At 36.5% G+C, this 27,661-nt stretch overlaps 1 protein-coding gene across 2 annotated transcripts in view; it reads left to right on the top strand.

The window, feature by feature from the left end:
- The window catches only part of SLIT2 (slit guidance ligand 2), a 382,749-nt gene that overhangs the window by 295,372 nt on the left and 59,716 nt on the right, over window positions 1-27,661 (top strand). For both annotated transcript variants that reach the window (XM_030864309.2, XM_030864311.2), the window contains 11 exons: window positions 2,238-2,388; window positions 5,273-5,347; window positions 6,929-7,072; window positions 11,019-11,162; window positions 12,717-12,883; window positions 13,788-13,920; window positions 17,055-17,123; window positions 19,767-19,838; window positions 20,547-20,618; window positions 22,410-22,481; window positions 25,210-25,373. In XM_030864309.2, the coding sequence (XP_030720169.1) occupies window positions 2,238-2,388; window positions 5,273-5,347; window positions 6,929-7,072; window positions 11,019-11,162; window positions 12,717-12,883; window positions 13,788-13,920; window positions 17,055-17,123; window positions 19,767-19,838; window positions 20,547-20,618; window positions 22,410-22,481; window positions 25,210-25,373 (1,263 nt within the window). The remainder of the gene's footprint in view (window positions 1-2,237; window positions 2,389-5,272; window positions 5,348-6,928; window positions 7,073-11,018; window positions 11,163-12,716; window positions 12,884-13,787; window positions 13,921-17,054; window positions 17,124-19,766; window positions 19,839-20,546; window positions 20,619-22,409; window positions 22,482-25,209; window positions 25,374-27,661) is intronic.

The following is a 27,661-nucleotide window of genomic DNA, read 5'->3' on the forward strand; positions in this document are numbered from 1 at the left end:
CAGAAAAAGCCATTTTGAAAAACAGAACCCCTATAGGATAAAACATCAATATTACTTAAATCCCCAAATTAGAGAAGTGAATATAATTATCAAATTATTCAATCTTTCACATTTAAATATGCTTTATCAATAATTTAGAAATTAATATTTCAAACTCACCAAATAAGGAACAAAAGTCAGGTTGTTTTCATAAATTCTGATACAGTTTTGTCCTCTTACTAACAGCAGCCAAAATAGGTTTGGGGAAAAAAAAAAAAACCAAAACTTTTATGTCAGATATCATGGCTTAATCGTCAATTTCTGGTCATTCAATTTACATGATTTAAACAAATAATTATAGAAGTCAGGACTCAGAAGAATTCTTTGGGCCTCTCCTCCCTTTTTTTTTCCAGATTTTAATTAAAATATGAGCTTGCCTAAAGAGCAACCATAAAATAAGCATTACCATTGCATTGAATGCAGATTATTTTCAATGTAAAATACCTCGTGTATCTGTCACTTAGACTTTGTTCCCTGTATTTCCTTATTTCACTTTTTAAATGAAAGCTTAAACTACAATACAACAGATCCTCAATAAATGCCACAACATTAATTGGCAAATGTAATGAAACTGTTATATTCAGCTTTGCAAACTTCTTCCGAGATCCTGATTCCATTTCAATTAAGTGACATTATTTATAAGTTGGAAAGATCATTATGAAGCATGTAAGCCACAACCTAAGGTTTAATCCAAGTGTTCCGGTGATAGTCCTTGAAGATCTCACGATTAGTTTTTCACTTCATTTTACATGTCTACTTGCCGACCACCATTCTGGATAGCATCTAGAGATTACAGTGAGCACTCAAAGAAAATTTATCTTGTGGAGACTTCATTTTTTTAGAGGAATTGACAAGAACTTAATTTGTGCGGTGCATCTTGTATGCCATTGCTTTTCCTGTACTGCTGTGCTTCAAAAAATGATTATGAAAGTTTACAAAGCATGACGATTCTTGTCACACCAGGCCATTCCCCGATAATTGCCACAGTAAGGGAGGAAGGAAGAGACCTGAGTGAGTTTTATATACGTGTATGTTAATCTTAACTGGGTTTACTGTCTTTCTTTCCTTCTCGGTGATCTTTACTTTTGCAGGAATTCACCATTTTGGCTGTAAGTAAAAGTGTCTGATCTGAAACATGATATCCTCCCTTTTCAATCCTGATGTATCTTCTTTTAGTCTCACTCTTTTGCACCCTTTTTTTTTTTTCCAAGAAGAAACCACAGATCTTTTGAGCCTCTCTGTTGTCCTTGTAGCGCACCTTCAACTTCTTCCTGGATGTTTTTTCCCGAAAGCTGTTGTTTCCATTCTGCAGTTCTGAGGAACGTTGGAGGCACCTTTCAGTATAGCCCCTTCTTTGTGTTTCCAGGGAATCTTCGGTAGTAATACTCTTACTATGGTCATAAACATTCTGCGGGGAGAATGCATGTCATGTAAACAGTATTACGTTTCCAGAACGTCTGTAGCTTTTCTCCTGCTTCCCTTCATCTTTCCTCTTGGTCTTACCTTTGGCCTAGTGGATGGTGTAGTGGTTATGTAGCGAGATTTTCTGTTGTGCTTGATCTAACCATGTGGTTGCCAGGTATGAGTAAAACATGGTTCCGTCAAGCACCATGGAACGTCACGCAGCTTTCTACAGCATGACAAGCTGCTGAGGCTTAAATCAGGATTTACTTGTTTCTTTTTATAAAATCAAAATGAACAAAAGAGGGCTTTTTAAGCATTTCTGAAGATTATGTGAGAGGGAGAGAATAATAAAAGACCATAGAAAATTTAAAAACCTGAGTCCATCTATTTGCCTTGAAAGCCCTAATTGAAAATGATATCTAGGCATATGTTTATTACTGGATACATTTTAAATTCTTGACTCAGAGAAAAAATAAACTTTTTCACGACTAGTAGCCATTGTGTGATTAGCTGTCAAATAGTCTAGAATGGCTCATAACTGGATCAGCAGAAAGTACAGCTGTGAAAAGCTCAACTCTGTTAATGTTTTCCTGTCCTGTGAATCTGGTTACTCTTTTTTCCAGCAAATTCCAAGCCCTTGTTTTAACCCTCTCCTGACATCCATTGACCAAAATTCCCCAAGTTGTCTCCCTGCTGCATAATCTATAGTTATCTTACTTTTTTCTTCCTACAAATAAACAAATATTCTAACCTTCAGACTCAGTATCTTCTTTTCTGGCTTGAATCCTCACTAGGTACAGAAGATTATCGATCAAAATTAAGTGGGGACTGCTTTGCCGATCTGGCTTGCCCTGAAAAGTGCCGCTGTGAAGGGACCACAGTAGATTGCTCCAATCAAAAACTCGCCAAAATCCCAGACCACATTCCCCAGTACACTGCAGAGCTGTAAGTTCATCTCCCAACAAAATCCTATTTGGGAGGGCAGGAATGAAAGCATCAAAGCATTGGGATTTTTGTCTTGCCCTTTCATTCTCAATAATTACATTAATTTTATTTGACACACATTGGCATAACTCTTCTTTGTACAAGTATATGTATTAGAGGTTTTCTTACTTCATCTTTCTGGCCCAAGATACAACTACAGAAGTTAACTCACCTCTCAAAAATTCAGTTAGCACTTAGTAGTGCTAATAATAATACATTCATTTAATATTTATTTCTTGGATATTACTTATGTCCAAACCCATTTCTAAGCACTTAATAGATTTTTAATGTAGTCTTTTCAGCAACCAAATAAAATAGTTTGGAGTCACCATTTTGAATCTGTGTTAATTATGAATTCAATCAGAGTCTTTTTTTTATCAGCTGTGCTACTTCACTGACTCACAAGTGGAAGGATTCAATGTTTACCAAGTATGAAGCACAAAGGATGGTTTTTTTCTGAACAATGGATATCATAGCAGGAAAAGCTAAAAAGACAGAGTGTAATCAGATCTATATTTATAACACTAACATAGGGCCTAACACATACGAGGGTCTAAAATATGTTTGAATCATTTATAGATTCTGTGCCCATGTATGTTGGTCTTCACTGACTTTATTTATAAAAGTATGACATTTAATGTTAGTGTTTCTAAAAATCCAAGAAAAACCTAGTGAAACCTCATCATTTTTAGAACATCTTAGCAATGTTTATGTCTAGCACCATCTGGTATTTTTCATTAACTGCTTTGCAAAGTTGGTTGTCTTTTTGTGCATGTATAATTCTCTTGTCTTCAACTAGATTATAGCCCCTTGATGACAGAGATTGTGTTTTATAGTTTATCTCACACAGTGCCTATACTCATGCCTGTTACTTAATGAATTTTAAGCAATTTGAATAATTAAAAATAATATAATGCTTTCAAAAAGATGGCAGAAACTCACTACCTAGTGGTTTTAATGATGCTTTTTAAAATTTCTGTTAGTTCATGAAGCTATTTCATAGGTCCAGGACTTTAGAAATGCATGGAGACCATGCAGTAAAAGCCATGAACTCTCTATTTACTATCATGTAGGGAGTTACATTTATTTCCAATAATACCACAAACAATAATTCAAATTTTATCTTCCAGCATGATAACACTTTAAATAAGTTTACTTGTCACTCAAGAATTTAGAAATTCATATCTAATTCATCTTTCAGCAAAAGTTGTGTGTGTTTTAAGAAATTAAGATTTTTTTTTAATTATACCTTTAAAAATCAGTACTGGGAAGAAAATATTTGTAAAACATATATCTAAATATCGACTAAATATATCTAAATATCTGCTCAGGGACTCATATCCAGAATACATGAGGAGCTCTTACAACCCAACAATTAAAATGTACCTTACCCAGTTAAAAAGTGGTCAAATTATTTGTATGGACATTTCTCCAAAGAGATATACAAATGAGCAATAAGCACATGAAAAAATACCCAGTATCGGGCTTCCCTGGCGGCACAGTGGTTGCGAGTCCGCCTGCCGATTCAGGGGACGTGGGTTCGTGCCCCGGTCTGGGAAGATCCCACATGCCGCGAAGCGGCTGGGCGCGTGAGCCATGGCCGCTGAGCCTGCGCGTCCGGAGCCTGTGCTCCGCAACGGGAGAGGCCACAACAGTGAGAGGCCCGCGTACCACAAAAAAAAAAAAAAAAAATACTCAGTATCATTAGGCATGAAGATAACTCAAATCAAAACCGTAATGAGGAAAAACAAAAAAACATAATGAGAAAGCACTTCACATCCAGTGGAATGGCTTTTTAAAAAGACAGTAATAGGTGAGAGAAATTGGGCCCCTCATACATTGCTGGTGGGAAGGTAAAATGATGCAGCACTTTTGAGAAACTTTTGAGTTGGGCTCTTCCTCAAGGAGTTAAACGTAGATTTACCACGTGACACAGCAATTTCACATCAATGTACATAACCAAGAGAATTGAAAACATACAGCCATACAAAATCTTGTATGCCGGTGTCCTAGCGGCATTATTTATAATGATTAAGAAGTGAAAGCAACTCAAATATCTATCAGCTGATGAATGGATAAACACATGTGGTATGTCCACACAATGGAATGTAATTTGGCCATAAAACAGAATGAAGTACTAACCTATGCTAAACATGGAAGAACCTTGTAAATATTATGCCACGTGAAAAAAACAGACACAAAAGGCCACATTTTGTGTGATCCCATTTATAAGAAATATTCAGAATAGGCAAATCCACAGAGATAGCAGGTAAATTAGTGGTTGCCAGGGATTGAGGCAGTGGGGGGCAGCAGACTGAGAATGACTGCTAATGGGTATGGGGTTTCTTTTTTGGATGATGAGTATGTTCTGGAATTAGGAAGCAAAGACGGTTGCACAAGCTGGTGAATATTTTAAAAACCACCGAATTGTACACTTTAAAAGGGTACATTGTGTGGTGTGTAAACTGTATATCAGTAAAGCTGGTTGATACATATTTATGGAGAAGTGACTAGAAATAAAATATCCTAAAGTGCTTTTGGAGGCAGGGGTAATAGTGGAAAAAAAAGTTTGAGAAACTTTGTTCTACAGATTACTGAATGAGAGTTGGTTTTGAATTTCGATGATTGGTTTTCTTCACTACGTGCTTCTTAATGTTTTATTTTGGTCATTAAAATATGGGATAAATTGGAAAAGATCTGTACTTCCCACAAATTTTCTGTGATATGTGTCCTATATTTTGCTTTAGGATATTCATTAAATAATGTTATAATTCTGTACGAGAAATAAAATTTAATCTCTTCCTGACTGTTGGGAATGAAACTTTTCTGTTTCTGTTTTCCCTAGACGCCTCAATAATAATGAATTTACAGTGTTGGAAGCTACAGGCATCTTCAAGAAACTTCCTCAATTACGTAAAATGTAAGCCGTATATTAACCATCTTTTTAAATATCTGTAGTGCTGTGTTTTCTTATACCTTTGCAGTTTTATTTAGATTTCGTAGGAAATTGGAAAATACAAAAGATTCAGAGACAGGTCTATACAGTGACTACCTATGACATGAATTTAGGGTAAACTCTGAGAGGAACCTAAGTAATTGGCTCTTTCCTATGTATTCCAGTGATGGCAACCATGTTTTCTGTAGCAGAACCCTAGCATCTTACCTTAACTCAGACAGCTAGTTTGTTATGTGGCCACAGCAGGAATCCAGCAAACTAAGTGCATTAGAGATGAGTTCAGTAATGTTTTGTAACTTCCTTTACTGTTCCCCAAACCATGCTGTTATTTCTCTTTCAGCACATTCATGTCAACTGTTTGACTTTTTGCTTCATTAAACTTACATTAGAAGAAAGTCAAAATTAATGATTGGTAAACTGACTTGATAGCTCATTTGTGTTACTACATGTCCGCAACTCATATTTTAAAATAAGTTTATAAGCTCAGCAGTTTCAGCAACACTCTGACAGTAACCCTCCCCCACCCAAGGTGGATGGAAAGAGGGACAGGACAGAGGCCAAGAATGAGGGTCCATGGAGCACCCTCCACACAACAGGAAGCATCAGGTGAAGGAAAGAAGCATAGTTCTGTGATATTTGTGCTTTCATATATGTAACTGGTCCACAGTCACATAGGCTATAAGTGGCAGAGCAGACTGAAAGAATTTCCTGTGCACTTGACCCACATATTACACTGCCTCCCAAAGAGTTTCTAAGTTCTTAACTGTCCTCCTTTTTCACTGACGTTAACTGCTTTTTCTTTTTAGCTCTAAGATGCTTTTCAATTCAATACATATTTATTCAGCAGCTGCTATGTGCAGTGTTCTGAAAGGAATAAAATGGTACCTAAAAATGATCCTTGTTCTGTGGGCATCCCTGGTCTTGGAGTGAGCCTTGAGAAAGAGAGAGAACCTATAGGAAGATGTTACCTCAACTGGATGTTCTTGCCCTCTGGGCAAGCCTTAGTATTTTGTATGATACAAAATACTGGCAGTCAAGTTGGTTGTTTTGACATATTATTACATGAGAAGTTTAACTGGGAACAATCTCAGATTCAGATACATTTCTGATGCTATCTAAATGCAAACATAGTCTTTCCTTCTTTTCTCTATCCAGTTGTCTTCTTTGAGTCATTAATTCATTCAACAGTTTTAATCGGGCACTTCTTTGAAAAGTTTCTTAGGAAGTGTGGCGGCAAACATAAAAGTTTACACAACTCAGTACCTGACCTCAAGAGTTTTATATCCCTGGGGGCCCTGGCAGATCATTGATCAGGCTGGTACTTTTCAGCATAGATATTTCTCCTTTGTATTATTATCACTTTGGCTTGATGGAATCAGGAAGTGGTGACTTTTCAGAGCCTTGGGAATGCCAGGCAGTGAAGAGCTTAGAGTTTTTGTGGAAGACGTTCATTCAGTAGAAGAAAATGATCAGACATGTTGTCTCAGTGCCCTCGTTGTTAGAAAGAAATTGTTTCAAATATTTGTTTCAACCATTTTTATTTAGAAATTTTAGCAACAATAAGATCACAGACATTGAAGAGGGAGCATTTGAAGGCGCAGCTGGTGTAAACGAAATACTTCTCACGAGTAATCGTTTGGAAAATGTTCAGCATAAGATGTTCAAGGGATTGGAAAGCCTCAAAACTTTGTAAGTATTCTTATTTGCATTGTGATTCTTCTACCACAGGATTGTAATTCCCAGGTCATTATATTCCTGGGAGGGGGAATAGCTCCTGCTTTTCCTCATCCCCCCCCCATGTCTGCTCTGTCTCTGTCTCTCTATATCTGTCTCTGTATCTGTCTCTCTCTCTGTCTGTATCTCTCTCTCTCTCTCTTTCTCTCTATCACACACACACACACACACACACACACACACACACACACGCACATTTTGTAGAGGCAAACGTCCCTGAGGCTTCCCTGGTGGCACAGTGGTTAAGAATCCGCCTGCCAATGCAGGGGACATGGGTTTGAGCCCTGGTCCGGGAGGATCGCACAGGCCGTGCACGGAGCAACTAAGCCCGTGTGCCACAACTACTGAGCCTGCGTGCCACAACTACGGAAGCCCACACGCCTAGAGCACAAGCTCTGCAACAAGAGAAGCCACCGCAATGAGAAGACTGCACACTGCAACCAAGAGTAGGCCCTGCTTACTGCAGCCAGAGAAAGCCCACGCAGCTACAAAGACCCAACGCAGCCAAAAATAAATAAATAAAATAAATTAACTTATTAAAAAAAAAAACAGTCCTTGACTCTGATACCTCTGACTTCAGTATGCTGCTTGCAAATGATCAAAAGAACCTCTCCTGGCTGTTGAATCTTCAACAAAAAAGATTATCTTCGCTCCAGTGCTTGTACAGATCTGGCTCCTCTGTTCTTCCTTAGAACAATCATTCTCTTTCCTTTTCCTCAAATACCTCCACCTAATACTCTCTCTTGGCCCAAGGTCGCTAGCTTCAGAACCCACTCCAACACCTGCAGCAGAATAAGCCTAGCTGGAGACTGCCTTCATCTGCCCCTGCAAGGTCTTAGTGAAAAAGAGAGAAACTGGCTGGTGGTATATCTTTTACTGTCTATTTCAAAGAAAACATGCTAAGTGTATGCCTACTTACTCAGTGGTAGGGAGGTTGGGAAAAAGAAATCCTGTGTGTTTCCAGAAGGTTGTTGGCCAAGGAAGATGGGGTTTGAATTGACGAGTAAGGACAACACTTTGAGTTACTTGAATTTTCTTCTGTGTGTATGCGTATTTTTCATAATCTCTAAAGCATAAAATTATGTTTGACAAAAGTGGTGGCCTAAACATTGGAAGAGACACCAACGAAACTCTGAAGCCTTTGGAAGACACGAAGGAAATTATTTGTAACCAAGACACGCCCTTGGGAATTGCAAGCTCTACTGTCTCCCCCAAACCCTCACCCTGCCCCGTGCAGCCACCAAGAGGCCTCGTGCCCAGGGTAACTGAGAGCCAAGGAAGTTCATTGCCTGCCCTTTATCAGATGTAGAGGGAGAAGGCATTTCCCCAGCCAGCAGCATCCCCAATTCATATCCTACTCAAAAAAGCCCCTGCCCATGAAAGGAGAGCTTCCTGCGGTAGCCTGGAGCCGAACCATCCAACACAGCCAACCTGCCACCTGCTGACCGCTCCCATGGGCTAACTAGGAGTCCCTTCGAAATGCAAAATGTAATGCAAATATCCCTTTGGTCTTTTTATGGAGGAGATCCTGGGAGTGTAGAATGCGGACAGAGAAGATATACTTATATACTATAAGTAGGGGTTATATCTACTCCTGCCCCTATTCCTCTCCCCCAAGCTGCCTCAGGTAACTCAGAAAATCATAAATCCTGCAGCAGGCAAAAGTCTCCCTTCTTGAATAGTAGCCAAGTGACTGTTGTAACTAGAACCTTCTCCTTAAGGGGGCCGTGTGAGTCGGGATGGGGAGGGGAGGATGAGGGGTGAGCCTGTAACTACCTACATTAGATAGCCTTGGGCTGCTGTAACAAGATAAGTGACTTAAGCAACAGGAATTTGTTTTGTCATTGTTCTGGAGGCTGGAAGTCCAAGATCAAGGTGCTGAGAGGGTTGGTTTCTGGTGAGGACTCTTTTCTTGCCTTGTAGATGGCTACCTTCTCTCTGTGTCCTTGCATGGCCTTTCCTCTCTGTGTGGGAAAAGAGAGCTCTGGTGCCCCTTCCTCTAAGGACACCAGTCCTATCAGATTAGGGCCCCACCCTTAGGGCCTCATTTCACCTTAACTACCTCCCTAAAGGCCCTGTCTCCAAATACAGTCATACTGGGGGTTAGGGCTTAAGGATATGAATTTTAGGGGGACACAGTTCTGTCCATAGCACCACTCCAAAGAGTTTATCAAAGTATTTTTTTCTGGCTGGGTCCAGTCACAGGACTCTCTGTGAGACAAGTTCTCTCAATTCAGCCTTCTCCTTTGTTATATTTCTAGCAATGTTTTTGTGCCTCTTGTGTTTTGGCACCTGAGACAGACACCCACTGACTCTCTACTTAATCCCACTGTACCTCAAGCAGCAAAACAGATCATTTAGACCAAGCTAGGAGTATTAACAGTTCTTCTGTGGGTTTATTGGGACATAGCTATTGCTTTAAGTGGTCTCTTTCAGCTTGGAGCTATAAAGATTTTGACAAGACCCTCCTCACAGCCTGTAGACTTCTCAACCCTTTAGGACTAGTAAACCTCTTAGTTCGTACATGTACATATTTCAGTGGGTCTTTGAACCCCCGACGTTGCAGGCAAAATGTGGTACATATGTGTGCTTGTGGGTTTTTCCAGTGACGGAAAGCAAAACTTTTTTCGACTTTTCCCAGGAGTCCGTGACTCCAACAAGATTAAGACCAAATGTTCTTTACTATTTATGACAAAGGATAGTACTGATAGGACTACTTTTCTGTTGTGCATTTGTTTCCTAACATAAAACGATGCCTTGATAAGGAGGGCATTATCCTTTCTCGTTGTCTGCGACTTAGCAGAATGCAACAGCTGATATTTCTTATTTATTATAGGACAATCTAGAATTTTAAAGGAATGCTTTGTTGTTCTTTTTGCAGTCTTCTATTAGGGTGATCAACCCATGTCTAGAAGCATTAAGGAAAATACTAACTTTTCAGAAATTCTGAATAAAGTTTATGGCAACTGTTCATCTTTACATGGGAGTTTAAGAAGCTTTTCATTCCTTTTCTAAGCCCCACAAATAAATATTTTGGGAAAAGAATCGAGAAACAGCTAAAATTTTAGCAGTGATGAAGAAATGACAAAAGTGTTAATCCTGTTAATGGCAATGACTAAAGAAAAAATGGTCAGAATTTTTTTCAAGAGGAATTTTATTGTGAACAACTGGGATCTCTTAAGTATTGCCTCCTTTTAAGTCTAAACTCAAAACAAATAATTTGTTCAGGCTTTGTGGAAGCTCAGTCAGGTTTGCCTCCTCCAGCCCGTGTTGACATTGACTTGGCTGTGAGTCCCTGAGATGCCCTCAATTCTTCATTTTCTGTGGCTATTGATTCTTTCCTTTTTGCCTCCTTTCTCTTCAGCAGCAAATGTAATGCTTTTTAGAATATATAAATCATGGGGCTTCAAGGGCTTAGAGAGCTGTAGGTGAATTAGGACATTATGTAATAGTGCAAACATAATTGTATCATTAAAGGAAAACATTCTGCCCTCCCTAGATGGGATTGTAAGCTGGTGCTGAGGCTCATGAGTTTTTGTAACTGAATGTTATCACTGACAATTCTAAGCATTTTATTCTAGCACAAGGTTCTTCATACAGTCGGCCCTCCATATCCACGTGTTCTGCATCTGCAGATTCAAGCATCCGCGGTTAATGCAGAACCCGTGGATATGGAGGGCCACAGATTTTGGTATCCGCGGGAGGTCCTGAAATGAATCTCCCAGGGATACCAGTGGATGACTTGTACATATCTACAGCAATTCCTAGTGACAGGGGAACATTCAGAAAGCAGGGATGAATGCTACACATGTGCAAAGAGGGGTTGTTTCGGTCTTAAGATAGGCAAAATCGATTGCCTGATATTTTATCTCCTTAATGATGTTGTATTTTTTTCCCTCAGGATGTTGAGAAGTAATCGTATAAGCTGCGTAGGGAACGACAGTTTCACAGGACTCAGTTCTGTGCGTTTGCTTTCTTTATATGATAATCAAATTACTACAATCGCACCAGGGGCTTTTGATACTCTCCATTCTTTATCTACTCTGTAAGTATGAAAAATAGTCTTCATTTATGTATTAATCGAGCCCGTGTATTATATTTGTTACTTTTATTGATAAGATTTTAATGTATTACTAAGCAGTTCATAAAAATGAGATCAAAGACTTAGACTTTTCTTAAAAAGGACAAATTTGTTCATGTTAAACTTATTTTAATTTTTCTAAAAACATTGCCTACTATCCTATATTAAAATTTAACAAAAATCATGGTATTTTTCAGTCGTTTGATTTTATAACAATGTGATGTGGCTTAATTTATAAATGATACTCTTATAATTTGATTGAGAATTATTTTATTCTTTTACAAATAAAAGAAATGTAGATTTGTTTTTCCCAGTGCTCTCACATTGGAGTCTTCACAATATAAGTATTATAAAAACAGAGTTGATAGGGTTATTGCCAACAAAGTGTACTCAAAAGGATCATTCACAATGACAGGAGATATATTAGGATGACCAGACCAACAATAAAAGCTCACCAGAGGGCATTTACTGTGATATTAAGAAGGTATTAAAGAAATAGGCTGAGCCTATCCAAGAGCACATTTTATGTGGACGGTTGGAGAATAAAGAATATTTGTAGGTCTACAGATAGAACTCAGAAAGTGTCAGAAAACAAACAAACTTTCCAAGTGTTTCAGGCCCCTTGTATGTCAGTATTTAAAAAGCAGTGTTTGAAATGATAAACCTTATAACTGATATGGCTTCCTGGTAATGGTGGCATCTAAAAATACTAATTTAACTGAAAAGGTAGTTAGAAGGAAAAAAATCATGTTCAACGTAGCTCAAGTCCCTGAAGAAATAATTTGAGGGAAGCATCCATCCATCAGTAAGGTACTTAATCCTCTTTCCACATAAAATGTGACATTTTCCATCAAGTGACTAATTTGTGCATATTAAAGATGGCATGTTTATAAATAATGGGATTGTCAATAGGTTTGTGCTGAAGTGGTGAGATGCCAAAAGTATTGAGATTTGTAGAAGTAAGTTCATTTTTATAACTGGCATTTAATCAACTCAGCTGTCAGTTCAGATGGGAAACCTATTCTCTGGAGCAAATAAGAGATGGAAATCTTGAAATGACAAATTAATGAAATAGCTGTTGTCAGGTTAAACTCAATAATATAAGGTAATCAGCCTTCATCTTTATATTAAATTACTGCATTATCAGTGTAGGGAAGTTTGACAGTAAGTCAGATCTCTGACAAGTCTAAATTATCTCTAAATGAGATATCTATCAGGATTCGCTGCCTAAACCCTGAATTGCCACCTTCACTTTATTTTTCATATGAAATGATTTGAAGAATTCTTATATGAAAATATTGTTCTTATTTTTTAAGTTCCAAACATAGATATTTCAGTCAAAGAACGCATCCCATATGTTGTGTGTGACTGAGCATGAATTGGGGGTGGGGTGAATACAAAGACTAAGAAGGAATCATTCCAACAGATACAGTACGGGAAAATGGTAGCATGGGGTTTTGAGAAGTCAGAAAGCGAACCTCTAAACTGAGCTCTGCATTGTTTGCATGTGGCGCTTAGAAACCTCTTGGCCAATCCTTTTAATTGTAACTGCTACCTGGCTTGGTTGGGAGAATGGCTCAGGAAGAAAAGAATTGTAACGGGAAATCCTCGATGTCAGAAACCCTACTTCCTCAAAGAAATCCCCATCCAGGATGTTGCCATTCAAGACTTCACTTGTGATGATGGTAAGAAAACCTGGCCAGGTCTGTGACCACCAGACACTCTCTGGTGATTGTTCTGATGCTGTGGGGCATAATTAGACAGTACATCATAGTTCAGGCAATGAATAGTTATTATGCATTTTTTGCTTTGTTTTTGCTGTTTTGTTTTAGCAACAGGGCACTTACTTGCTCAGACTGTACTCTCACATCTAGCTCTACTTGGTTTGTGTTTCTGAATGTTTTAGAAGATTTTCTAATTTCCAGCTTGTGGTTGATACTATTTAAATAGCTTCGTTTTTGTTTTTCTTTACTATTCTAAGCATCTCTTTTAGTAATTGCCATTTAACTACCAATGATAAAAGCAATTGACTCATAAAATAGAAATTCTAGTAAACCTAACAAGAATAATAGTTTTCACTTTTTAGTACTCTCTGTATATCATCACATTTAATTCTCATAATAGCCCTGTAATGTAGGTAGAACATAGGTTCTATAATTGTTGGCAATAAATGAAGAGCTCATTTGAGCCGTATAGTTTCAAATGAGGGGCCCATATACTTTTTGCTAACCATGTAAAACTAATCTGTCCCTTTATGTCTCTTCCTGTCTGTCTCTTTTCAATCTCTCCATAATTCAGTTTACATATTCTGATTAAAAGTATAATTTGTATAAACAACTGAACAAAGAGCACATTATAATCGTATTGATAATACAAACTGTGAATTGTTTTATGGAATTCTGCCCTAGGCAGTCTGAAAAGAGACCTGCACAGAATGTACGGTGTCGATTTGTAAATACTTAATATCCTATACATAAGTCATCATATGGCTGAAGACTCTTGTGTTTGTTAAGCTAAAGGCATAAAATCCCTTCTAGCGTCTTCAAAGCCACAAATCTGGGTTTTCCTGTATTTCTTTTGGCAATTTAGGAAATGATGACAATAGTTGTTCCCCACTCTCTCGCTGTCCTACGGAGTGTACCTGCTTGGACACGGTGGTCCGATGTAGCAACAAAGCCTTGAAGGTCTTGCCCAAAGGTATTCCAAGAGATGTCACTGAATTGTAAGTAGAGCTTGTCTTTCCCTTTCCTGAAGGATTAATATTTCACACACCAAGGGAAATGGAGACCAAACAAAAATCTTTTGAGTCTTGTTTGCAAATAGCATTCATTTTGTGGGCCATTCATTAGTATCATGGAAAACCCTAAGCAAATAATATAAAAGCTAGTTCAGGTCCCCTTGGGAAAGGCTGGTTGTGTGTTTCTCTTTGTTTCTCACTATAGGATTTCTCAGAGCCTTTATTATGCTAGTGTGCAGTCTGAGCTCCGAGAGAGGATGTAAACTCTGAGGTAGTTCCCATACTTGTTGTCTCCATAGCCCTTTTCTCATGGAGTATCTTGCAATGCTCATGTTCCATCAAATGCACCTTAAGAAATGCTATGTATTTAGTTTATCTATGGTGGCTGGGATGTTTCATATGATTGATTATTCTTTACCGTGTGTCCCCTTGGAGAATATCTCACACAAGGGATACATAAATACGTGGGGTGTGGAAGGAGCTGACATAATCTTTACCCTTAAAAGGAGATACTGCCCTTTGGACTTGAATCAGAGTCCCTTAGATCATAAAGGGCATGGGGCCAATTATCCCTAATATTTTCAGAACTGATATTTACAAATTACATAGCCAATATAGACGTATAAAGATGCTAAGCACCGCACACACTTCCTTAGCTGCCTTATGCTTTGTATGTGGAACGGAATAAACCTAAGCATTAGCTGCTTAACAATGGTGCATGCAGGCTCCATTTCATTCCTTTATCTGTATATGAAGAACCATGGACAAATGCTTGATATGCGATTGAGTCACTTTGCCTCTGTTTATTTTTTTCTGTGTGAAACCATGTATCAAAAATGTAATTCAGGCAGATGTTTACTTGTAATTCATGCACAAATGTACAAGTATTGCAAAGGAGCAGATTTGATAAACTTTTGGCAACCTGGAACATAGGCAATGAGGTTCAAGAAGATGCCACTTCAGTTATCAAGGAACTTATGTTCAAATCATGTGCAGTTCTATGAATTCTAATTTGGTCCTGAATTGATACTTTGAGAAAAAGTGTGTGACCTTCCCTCTTGAAGCTGAACTGTTGTAAAGGGCTCAGTTTCTCTCTTTTGTTACCAACCACAGTTGTTAGTTAACTGTAAGCACTGCTTTATGTGTGTGTGTGATTAAATTCTTAATTCTTATTTTGATATGTATTTATTTCAGAAGATTACCCTCCATCCACTGTTGGGAAGATACATGCCTATAGAGTATTCTATATGCAAAATACTGATTATAACAACACCCCAGCCAAGGACATAATACCCAGCATAACATTTAGATCACCTTTGATGCTAAATCCCTCCTTCTACCATTTTAACTGACCCATGCTTTTGTCCTTTTACCTGATTCCCATCAAATAATTTTAAATGTCTTTTAATTTCCTTGTTAAATTACTTCTGCTTGATTCATTTGTCTATGCCATCTATGTGTTTCTTCTGTCAGATAGTTGAGTCTTCAATCTATTCCTCTACAAATTATTAAAAAATAATTCTTTTTTTAAAGAAAATACGTTTTAGAGATGAGGAAGACATTAACTCATCTCCTGTGAATTCTAGCTTTACCTCCCCAAGAGCTTATTCTTAGAAGCATACCAAGTCAGCAGGATCCCTCTCTCCAGTAACATATATGCATGTATTAGAAAATTTCCATGTGCATATTATATTAAATTATTAAAGAATTTGGCAAATATAAGTATGTAGTGGTGGACAGTTTTGAACAAATGGTATCCATTATTTTTAATCAGTTCCATATAGTTTCCCTCTTAGATTGTTTTACTTGTAAGCATTCATAGTGCACATTCTGAACCTTTTTAGCTTTGTGTTGGGATGCTTTTTAGAGTAAAGGAAAAGTGCTGAAGTACATGGGATTATGCTTCCCTCTAGTGGTACCAAGAAACGCTTAGCTAGAGAAAAGAAAGAGGGGAGAGAAGTTGAAACATGAAGTCAGAAAATTTGAATAGGCATAAGAAGTCATAAAAAGCCTGACTCTTAATCACATGTTCATTACATATTTTGATAACTTGTGCCTTTTATATAACTTTTTTCATTCTTAAGTATTTGAAATAGATAGCTATCTTAGGCAGTTTCTCAGCTACTTCTACATCCAGCAAAAATACGAACCTCAACCTTGGATCTGGAGATAGGCCACAGCCCTGGGGCAGGGTGGGCAACATGCCCAATGTGGCAGAATTGTTTGTGGACACATCTATAACCAGATGGCCCAAGTTGCTGAAAGACATTTTTACCCATCACCGTCTACATTCTGGGAAAGAACAGCCTTGGGAGGAGATGAAATTATTTTTCTTTTTGTGACGTCATGGATATACCTTTAAGCATTCATTTACTTCTGTGTCTTGACTGTTAGCCCAAAGACTGTTTATTTTCTGATCATTCTTCTGACTCTAATCAGAAAGGGAAATTTGACTTACATGTGGTTATTTTCTTACTACTGTATCGTTACTGTGCTGTACTTGTGCACTTGATAAATGTTGTGATATTCTATGAAACCTTCTAAAATTAATATCACCAAGCAGATGTACAAGGGGAGAACTGTTTCTAAGATTTTTTTTAACTGATATCTAATTACATTCAAATTCCCAAATATATCCTTTGAATCATCCGTTGTTATTTACTAAGTGTGTTAATACAAAGTAAGGCAGCAAAGATTGGTCTTGCTGGTGGTAGCAACTTCCTGCCAGTAGTGAATGCATTTCATGGTGGTGTTTCCACATAAACACAAGTGAACTGAAGACTGACTTAAAATATAGGCGATTGAATGACCCTTCTTGCTGACACACAAATGGTTGGATACATGCCTTTCCTTCTTAGATAAACCACAAGGAATCAGACTCACCAGTCTCTCCTTGGTTTTATAATTTAGCCTAAGTAATCCACAAAAGAATTCTGCTGGATTGGACAACTGTGGTTTTTTACTTCTCTTAAATAGCAGTCCTAGCTGGGAACATGACATCTTAAAGCTGAAATTTCCAAGTGTTTCCTTGCTTCAGCTGAGAGTGAAATATTGTTCAACTATTTGAGGATTCACTATTGTTACTTCTTAAAAAAATAATATTGTTTCTTTGTTTTCAGGTATCTGGATGGAAACCAGTTTACACTGGTTCCTAAGGAACTCTCTAACTACAAGCATTTAACACTTATGTGAGTAATGTATTTTTCTGCCTTTGACTTCTTATTTTATTTCATGAAAATGGGGATAGCAAGGGGCAGAAGATTTAGTGAACCTTTCAGATTATATAAATCATCTTCAGTTAGATGCTTCCCTTCTTGCTCACTGTGGTTCTGGATCACTAGCCACATTTTCATTGAATATCAATCAGGCAATGGTGCGTCTTAGAAAAAGGTCCTCCTCTATTCAAAGTACAAATACAATGAAGTCTAAGTATCAGAGAATTACAGAAAGGCAGTAAGTTGCATACTTCTATTGAAGATGAATATGAGCTATTTTATGACAATCCAAGGAGAAAAAAATGGAAAACAATGTTTTTATTCTCGACTTTAAATAAAACAGAGTAGATAGTAATAGCTTTACTGAGAATATATTATAAATATAGTTTATTAGGCTTGATTTTCTTATTTAATACACTATGAATTAACATATGGGCTTCCAGTATTAAAATTTATTTTATAAAATCCATATTTACTCATATAGTATTTAGGTAAACTTGACAAAGATACTGACATTCTGAGTATAAACGTCCAAACATTGAATTGTTTTTACCAGTTTGGTTTGATGTCCTCCTAAAGTAGCATCTCTCTTTCATTATGTAAACAATTTTTTACAATTTTTAAGTTGTAAATGCAAGATTATATGTAAACATACAAACATTTCATTTCAATCTAGTTATGCACACTATATTTTTAAAAAGATATAATCTTACTATATATAATGTCACACTTAGAGTAGCCTTGTTGGTAATTGATAAAACTTGTCACAAAACAAAAAAATCAGCAACGATAATGGATATAAAGGGAAATACTTTTTTACATCTATCTGATTTTAGAGTAAATATGCTGTCTTATATTTCCAGTGTTCCTAGAAGAAACAGGGTTTGTTCCTAATTAGTGAATTCTAGAAACCTAGGTAGCAGAAAATGTTATGTTTCTCATTGTGAAGTTTACCCTAAGCACGTGGAGGCTGTTGATCCTTTTCAGCTTTCCTTAAATGTATGTGAAAACCAAACACTTCGTAGGAAGTGTGTAGAACTGCTTAAATGACAAATGATTAAATTAAGCAAAAAGAACATCCTCTAAGATATCTTGTTCTGCCTCTAGTTATTTATTTAATAGCAGCAAGAACTGATTACATACATTTGTTCTGTTAAATAAACCATTAAATTGCTGCAACTTCCAAAGGGTCACTTCAGCAGAATTGGGTCATTTGTGAGACAGCATGCGATTATTTAAAACCAGTTTGGAAATGAAAAATGAGAATTTGTAGATCCAGAAATGGTTTTACCAGTGACTCATTATACAACTCTAGGCAAGTAACTTCTGCTAGTATCGATGTATTTATTTATTTTTTTAAATTTAGCCATAGTACTTCAGCAACTAAGAAGATGGATTATAAAGCTCCTATAACATTCCTGCCATTTTCACAATTTCATTGGTCCATTTTACTGATACTTTGGTATTTTAATAAGGGAATGTGGATAATCTTCAGCAGCTTTTCTGAACCTTGCATTTCTTCACATATTTTGCTTCAGAAAAATATAGTGAACATAAATACAGAGACATAGATGAACATAAATTATGACCCATAATCTTCCATTTATTCATGAATCTTCCTTTAGTCATATATTTGGCATTTTGCTTTAGATAAAAATTAGTGAATATTCACTAATATGTGTATCCCATTGTCGTATATATGTGAGTGAATGTATGTATATATTTACTAATTTTTTCTAAAGCAAAACGCTAAACATATATAATAGGTCATTATATAGATGTTATTATATATTAATATACATTACAATATTATATTTATAATATGTATTATATGTCATTATATTATATATATCATGTATATATTATATATAATAAAAATAAGATCAAGTTCACTGAATATAAATTACAACCTGTAGTACAAATTACACTTATAAATACCCATCTAGCATTGATAAAAACTCCACATCTCTCTCATTTACTTATCATTTATTAAACAGACATTTACTAAGGACCATCTAGGGGCCAGTGACTTTGCCAGGCAAAGTTTTTAATTATGGTGTTGTTTTTAATGATGGCATTGTAATGTAACTAAATGAGGGATTCTTTCAGTTATCCAGTTTGAATATTTGTATGTGACAGTGAAGATAAAGTATGTGTTACTGATGAAACTTTCAAGAACAAAGGTTTATTTCTCACCTATCCAATGTGTCTGTTGTGAATGGCCTCCACGTGTCTTTGCCCTGGGATCAGGCAATGGGTACGGCCTCTCTGTGGAACATAGGAGCCTTGCAGAGGTGGGAGCAAAGGGATATGAGAAGAGTCTCAGCTCTAAAGCTTCTGCTCTGAAGTGAAACCAGCGCTGGTGCCCACACTTCACTGGCCAAAGCAAGGCACATGGTCACTTCTAATTTCAGCAGGCTTGGGCATGAATAGTTATGAATAACATTACAGTCTACCCCAGAGGATTACCCAATGTTTTGTTATTTTCAGATAAAAGCTGAGTCCTAACAATGCTGCTATAACTGTGAGCAAGAAGAACTTTTTCTTTCTAAGAATCACTAATATGTCAATTTCTATGGTAACAGTGGACTCCATTTTTTTCTTTTTCTCTTTTAGAGACTTAAGTAACAACCGAATAAGCACCCTTTCTAATCAGAGCTTCAGCAACATGACCCAGCTCCTCACCTTGTGAGTAGGAAGTATGGTACTAAGTTAATTCCTTAATTCACTGGACATTCCTGGTAAACAAGACAGAGTTTCTGCCCTCAAGGAATGTTAATACTGTTGGGAGAAACAGACAAATAAAAACCTCAGTAAACAAATACAGATAGTATAAAAAGTGTTGGGGGGCTTCCCTGGTGGCGCAGTGGTTGAGAGTCCACCTGCCGATGCAGGGGACGCAGGTTCGTGCCGCGGTCCGGGAAGATCCCACATGCCACGGAGCGGCTGGGCCCGTGAGCCATGGCTGCTGAGCCTGCGCGTCCGGAGCCTGTGCTCCGCAACGGGAGAGGCCACAACAGTGAGAGGCCTGCGTACCGCAAAAAAAAAAAAAAAAAAAAAAAAATGTTGGGTTCTATAAAAGAAACAAAGAATAATTTGCATTTGTGGCAGGTTTGGGAGAGATCCTTAAGACAGACTTTCAGAGGAAGTCACCTTAGGAAGGACACGGTTGAGGCAACAGCAACAGCAGTGGTAGGAAGCATTCTAGACTGTATTTTAGAAATAAATATGTTGTATTGGCGAAACAGCACAAAGATTGAAAGGATATTATGCGTCAATATTCTCAATTTATAAGATGCTAAAGTAACCCTTTTCTTAACTGCTTTATTTTTAAAAATGACATTTGGCCATTTGGGGATACTTGAGTAAAACAAATTGGCTTACGTGTGCTTTCAGAATTCTTAGTTACAACCGTTTGAGATGCATTCCTCCTCGAACCTTCGATGGATTGAAGTCTCTTCGATTACTGTAAGCATCTTATGTTTAACAGAATACTTCTTTTCTCAGGCATCTGGATTTTGGGTCGTCTTTTTAATGATTTAACTGCTTTGTTTATTTTGGGGTATTTTGGGTTATATAAATTCGAATTTACTAAAAATTTGGAAATGGGAAAATTCTATCTTACGGCATCAATTCTCAACAGCTTTTACTTGGACAACATAATTTTCTCTTTTGTAACATGTTGTTGCTGGGGTGACTTATTTGATAATATATGATATTAAGATGTAGTTTTATATAGATCTAATTTTGCAAGAAATATAGGAAATTTTAATTTCATTAAAAGTTATATAATGCAACACAACATATTTTTACTATACAAAATTTCTCTTGAAGTACATGAAATAAAATGTGGTCCTCAATCCCAATCCTCTCCCCAGAATTGACACTTAAACAGTTCAGTGTTCTCTTCTGGTCCTTTTTTATGTTTGTTTTTATGTATTTATATATGTATGCCTACAGCTGTATAACTTAAAAACCATAAATAGGGTTTTTCTTAGCCTGTCATTGACTATTTTTATTTAACAATATGCTTTAGACTTTAGACTTTCCATTCCATCATATGTAATATTCCTCAACTGTTTAACTGGTAAAGAGGGTTCCATAGAATGAAGGGACCATAAATTATTTAAGCATCTTCATCTTTACTATCATTTGGTTTGATTCCAAATTTTCGTTATTCTATACAGTGCTGGAATGAACGTCCTATACATCCATCTTACTGTCAAGCATATTAGGAGAATACCAAAAGTAGTCACCTTGTTGTCCCCCAAACAATTTACAAATTTATTTTCCACCAATGCTATTCTAACAGAGTACCTATTTCAAAGCACTCTTGTAAATATTGAGTATTATTAATCCTTTCATTTTTGTCATATGACAGATGGAACATTATTTTCCATTCCTCTTTTAATTTGCAATTCCAATTACTAGAACATTTGAGTATATTTTGTTTATTGAGCATTTGTATTTCTTATTCTATGAGCCTGATTGTATCAGTTCCCATTTTCTGTGGTTACTTTGTCTTTTCCTTATTAACATACCTGCCTTTATGCACTTGACTCTAAGTTTGCAGGTCTTTTTACAAAGGAATTAATCCTTATAGCTTACATATGTTGCAGATATTTCCCATTCTGTTTTTTATATGCAATCTTTTTTTTTAATTGAAATATAGTTGATTTACAATGTTGTGTTAGTTTCTGGTTGCAGCAAAGTGATTTGGTTATATATGTGTGTATGTGTGTATATATATATGTACACACACAGATATATATGTATATATTTTTTCATACTCTTTTCCCTTATAGTTTATTACAAGCTACTGAATATAGTTCCCTGTGCTATGCAGTAGGATCTTATTGTTTTGTAATCTTTTATATTATGGATATATTTTACATTGCCAAAATTTATCACTCTTTTCCATTATGATTTCTGAGTTTTAGAATATAGAGCTTTAAAAAGCCTTCCATATCCCATGTTTATAAAAAGGAGCTCGTCTATATTTTAATACACTTTCAGTTTTATTTTTACATTTAACTCTTCGATCTAGAATTTACTTTATGCATATGATGTGAAGAAGGAACTAACATTCTGCATCCCCAAATAGATACCCAGTTGTGTAAAGACTATTTATTGAATATACCATCTTTTCTACACTAATTTTAAAAGCTTGTTATAAACTAAAGTCTCATATATGCATGGGAATTTTTCTGAACTCCCTGAAATAATAGGAAATTTAATTTTGCTTTTTCTTGCTTTTAGTTCTTTACATGGAAATGACATTTCAGTTGTGCCTGAAGGTGCTTTCAACGATCTTTCTGCATTATCACACCTGTGAGTATCTAGTTCATGAATGTGGGTTTAGGGTCAAACTCTCCCTGGCAAGTGAGTTTGGAACAAATGGTCCATTTTTATTGTCACATCATAAAATGTGATTGGTTCCATCTTTAAAGAAGATGTAAAGATTTTCAATCTAGATATGGCGCCTTCTACAAAATAGCCTTTATTTATCCTTTTGGCCCTAACTCCCCATTAGTTGAGCTCTCTTTGCTTTCAAAAATGTCTCTTCTTACAAACATGGCTCCCCAACTTCCTAGCCTATGCCTTTTCTTTAATGTTCTCTGATTCTAAATATCAGCTCCCCTTCAATTCAGTCTGCCCAAACCCTGCTTTTCCAAGTCATATCCCAAATATCACCTCCTCAAGGAAGCCTATCCTGATTTGCTCAAACTGGATTCATTTATTTAGCAAATATTACTCAGCACTGACTGTGGCACCATGCAGAAATAAATTAGACAAAATTTAAGACATTATGGTGTGGGAGAGGGAAACAGCCAAATCCTCATATTGGCTGAAATTTGTTTCCTTTGCATTCTCTCTCATAGCAGGCTGTTTGTACCTCCATATTTCTTGGAAGTACAATAAAACAATTTAATAATGAGGTCCAAAGCACACAACTGGGTTAAATTCCATTGTTCCATTATTTTTAGCTGTAGTGTTAAGGCCTTGGCAAATTGGAAGGAAGTTCAGAGAACAGCCCTAGAATCCAAAGCCTTCTTGGGTCAGGCTGAGTTTGGCATCACCTGGTGACAGTTATCTGCTTCAGCTTAAATATCAATATCAGTTGGCCCTTGGTTCTCCAGAAGAGGTTACTTGCCATATTTTTTCTTGGATTTGCCCTCCTCTTCAAAGTCTACCAAACCCCAAGAAGATAAGAAGTTTAGAAAATTGAGAGAAGGGGATGGGCAGAGAATAGGAGCCATTAGTCAATCATGCTACATCTGAATTTCCCTTATAGGGGCTGTGTTATCAGTGTAGGTTTTTGTCAATGGGACTGCTGCTGTCAATATCCCTTCCATTACATTAAACTACTAGGTCCCTGGAGGCAAGACCTCCATTTTTTCATGTGTGAGCCCCTGCTCCGACCTCAAAGTTGACATCAGGGCCACTTCTCTGCAAACTCCATGGAAGTCACTTGTCTGAGATCCCATGTAAATGAGACCCCTGGCTCAGGGGTGCAGGACTGCGGCACTGCGGCAGGGAATGCCGCCTAGAGAAGGAAGTGGCTGTTCAGCTAGTGTTAGGGTGATGAATCAGAAAAGGCTACGGGAAAGGTGCTGCTTGAGCTAAGTAGGATTGTCCTTTATGTGACCCTCCTCCCCAACAGGGAGAGCAATTTGAATCTTCTTTGTCATGCATCCTATTTGGCATGTATTTCATTTTATGCAATTGTCTTTTATACCCCAGACCGGAGAGAGCTATGCTCCATTCACAGTTTTTACTGTTTCTCCTGGCATAGTAAGGACTTAGCAAATGTCAGTACAGATGAGATCAAATGACTCAAAAACATCATTTTCCTCATTTTTAATTTAAAAGAAAGGTTTGAATCTGACATACATATGAGCATAACATTTACTTCAATTCTTGGCTAGAGTTTGGCATTAAAACAGCTGCAATATAAAGTATTACGGTTTTGTAAGTATATTTTGAAAGTCTCTTCATAGAATAATTTTGCTTAGACTATATATCTAGAAACATTACTAATCTGAAGTTAATTATAAATCAGCATTAATCAGTTTTTAAATGCTACTTTATGCACACACTGCTCGTGCCCAAGCTTGGCAAATTTGTGAATCCATTGGTTAACGTCTCTGGCCTCAGTTTTTTAATCTGTAAAATGGGTTGTTAATAATGTTGATCTCATGGAGTTTCTATTTAGGATAAAATGAGGTAATTCATATAAATGGCTTAGCACAATTCCTGTATATCATAATGATACAATAAATAGCTAGTGTTTATAATCAAGCATTATCTTGATTACTTTTCCTATCACTACAACTGCTTATGTGAGTAGGAACCACAGTTCTAAAATGAAAAACTTTAAAGGGACAAACGTCCAATGGAATTCCAAGCTCTGGGGAACTAGCTTTATGCATCTTTATTATTTTATGCCCTTCCTTATCTTCTTGCGTTTTACTGGTCCTTTACCCTGAAACATCCTTTCCAACCTTTTCCACATACTTGAAACTAAATATCTAAAAGCTCAGACTTCTTAAACCATCAGTCTCCCAGAAGAGTCACCCTCTGTTCATAGTTATCTTGTAAATTCTTCTGCTATACCACTTCTAATGAAAATTACTTGTATGTATGAGTCTATGTTAATCTCCTTTGCAGAAGGAGTTTTTTGGGGTTAAAAATAATATATTATTCATATTTGGGTCCCCAGAACCTGGCATAATGATTGGGTTCTAAGTAAATCATTGGTGAATGAAGGAAGTGTTAATGTGCATTTGGCATGTGCTTGCACACAATATAAACCTGTCTGCAAATACAAGGAGACTTTGTAAAGCCAGGTAAGTGTTAACACTGGTGACAACTCACTAAATCGCAGTTGCACATAATTCAGGAAAATGGGGAATCCCCAATGCCTCCATTTTCTTCTAAATTTTTATCAATAAATCTATAGGGATTTTCTACTGAGCATCACCATAAATTATGGTCCCTTAGCAAATAATAACGGTGCTTCCATACTTGTGTGTGCTTTTGTTGTGTTGTTTTACAGAGCAATTGGAGCCAACCCTCTTTACTGTGATTGTAACATGCAGTGGTTATCCGACTGGGTAAAGTCAGAATACAAAGAACCAGGAATTGCTCGCTGTGCTGGTCCTGGAGAAATGGCAGATAAACTATTACTCACAACTCCCTCCAAAAAATTTACATGTCAAGGTATAGTTCTTAACCAGTTGTACTTCTGTAAATAAAACTTCATCGTGTTCATTTAAAAGAAAAAAGAAAACCATGGGCTGCTAGATTTCATGGGTATAGCTGAAAAACTCCAATAAATAATTACTGTTTCTTCCCATACTTGTTGAAGACAGAGTAGTTATATGAGGAGCCCAAGGAAAGAATTTATTTTGAAATAAATCACAGAAATAACCCATTGGAAATGACTAAGTTTTCTTTAAAATGTATGGAGAAATGAAGAGTACACAATTTCTGGAAATTCCTCTCATAGCCTCTAACAAGTGAAATATTTTGCTTTTGCTTTGTCTGAATGTGTACCCTGCTCCTAGGGCTGCCAGGGCCCTGTGGCTTCCTGATTCCAGGTAAGGAGAAATGAGCCCTCCCCAGTGTTCAGGCCAGACCTTCCGACTCACCTCCTGTGCTTCACTCTTCCTATGTCGATGGTGCTGTTTCTTGCTTGTTTGGATCCTTTTCTTTTCCCTTTGTTTTATGTGCTTGTGAATTCTATACAGTGGCTTAGTAACAAATAGTTTCTTCTCTTATTACAAAAGTAATCTATGCCCAACATAGAAAATCTAAAGGATAGGAAAATGTAAACGATAAGAAACTAAAGATCTAAATCTAACAGTTAATGACAATACCAAAAGATAATCACTATTAAACTTGTTTTGTATATCTTTCCACTTTTTCTAGTCAAATATATGGATTTAAGTTTCTTACCAAAAATAGGGTAGAAGGTCACTATAATCCTTAATTTTCGATGTTTCAAGAGAGCCACTTTTAATTATTAGATGGAGGAGAGAAATTCTTAAAAATTCTAAATGTGTAAGCAGCAAATGCTTATTAAACTTGTTTTATTGGTAAAACTAAACCTTGGGTATTGTGGAGCATAGAGAAAGTTGCAGACCTACCTGAAAAGATAAGCTTTCAACACTTGATCATGTAGGTGGGAAAACATATCTAAGTAGGTAATAGTGTGCAGTGAATCACAGAATGAAGACCAGCCTGGTTTCACCTGGGCTAAATTCCAGCTTCAATTTTCAATAGCTATGTAACTTTAGTTTACTAGCTTAACCAGCCTGTGGCTCAGATTCCTCATCTGTAGGCAGAGGTGATGATAATACATACCAGAAAGGGTTTTTTAAGATTAGATGAGATATTATAAGTGGAATCTTAAAGAAAAAAAAAAAAAGAAAAGAAAATGTCGTTTTCACAGGAACAGAGAATAGCAGGGTAGTTTCCAGCGGCCGGGGGAGAGGGAAAATGGGGAGATGTTGGTGAAAGTGTACAAACTTTCAGTTATAAGGACAATAAGTTCTGAGGATCTAATGTACAGCATGGTGACAATAGTTAATAATATGGTATTGGATGCTTAAAAGTTTCTGAGAGTGAATCTTAAGCATTCTTCCCACACACACACAAAAGTTAACTATGTGAGGTGATGGATGTATATTATCTTGCTCTTGTTAATCACTACACAGTGTATATGTATATCAAATCATCAGGTTATACATTTTAAGTACATACAATTATATTTGTAAAATATTTTTCAATAAAGTTGGGGGAAGAGCATTCTTTTATTTAATATATATAAAACATGCTTACTGCCTTACGCACAATAGCTCTCAGTATAGGTTAGCTGTCATTTTTATTATTATAATATTTCAAACACCAGCAAAAATATGATGCGGGATGGCATGCTATGTTCTGTTGGTGAAAGAAGGAATTTTCAAAAACTGTATTCCCTCCTCCAAACATTTTTAAGTGGTCATCTGATGTTATTTCATAGTTATAAATGGTAACAGAAGATGTAATTCACAGTGCATTGTAAATATTGATATCTTAAAACAACACTCTTCCATTATTCTTTTAAATGTATTTTGTGGAATCTAAATATCACAGCCAATTTTAAAAGAAACAAAAACAAGATCCTCAATATTTTATGTTGCTCTTTTTCCTCGAACTTCGATTTTTCTCCTTGAATTTCTATTTCCAGTACCTCAGAGAACTGTATCATTCTTCACTGCCAAAAATATGTATATAATTTGAATATTTAAAATTTCCTACCACTAAAGATCTATGAGTTTTTAAATTTTTATTAGAATTAATTGTCAATAATGCTTAATGCAACAGTGATTGCAACAGCATAATTATTTATCAATATGCTAATATTTATATTCAAAATTGAAATTAAAATTTTATTGGAAATGCCTCTCTGGGATTATGTGCATTGATTGCAAGAGACTTTGCAAATAACCAATGTTTTAAAT

This window comes from Globicephala melas, chromosome 5 (genome assembly GCF_963455315.2).
Source record: "Globicephala melas chromosome 5, mGloMel1.2, whole genome shotgun sequence".
Classification (NCBI taxonomy): Eukaryota; Metazoa; Chordata; class Mammalia; order Artiodactyla; family Delphinidae; genus Globicephala; species Globicephala melas.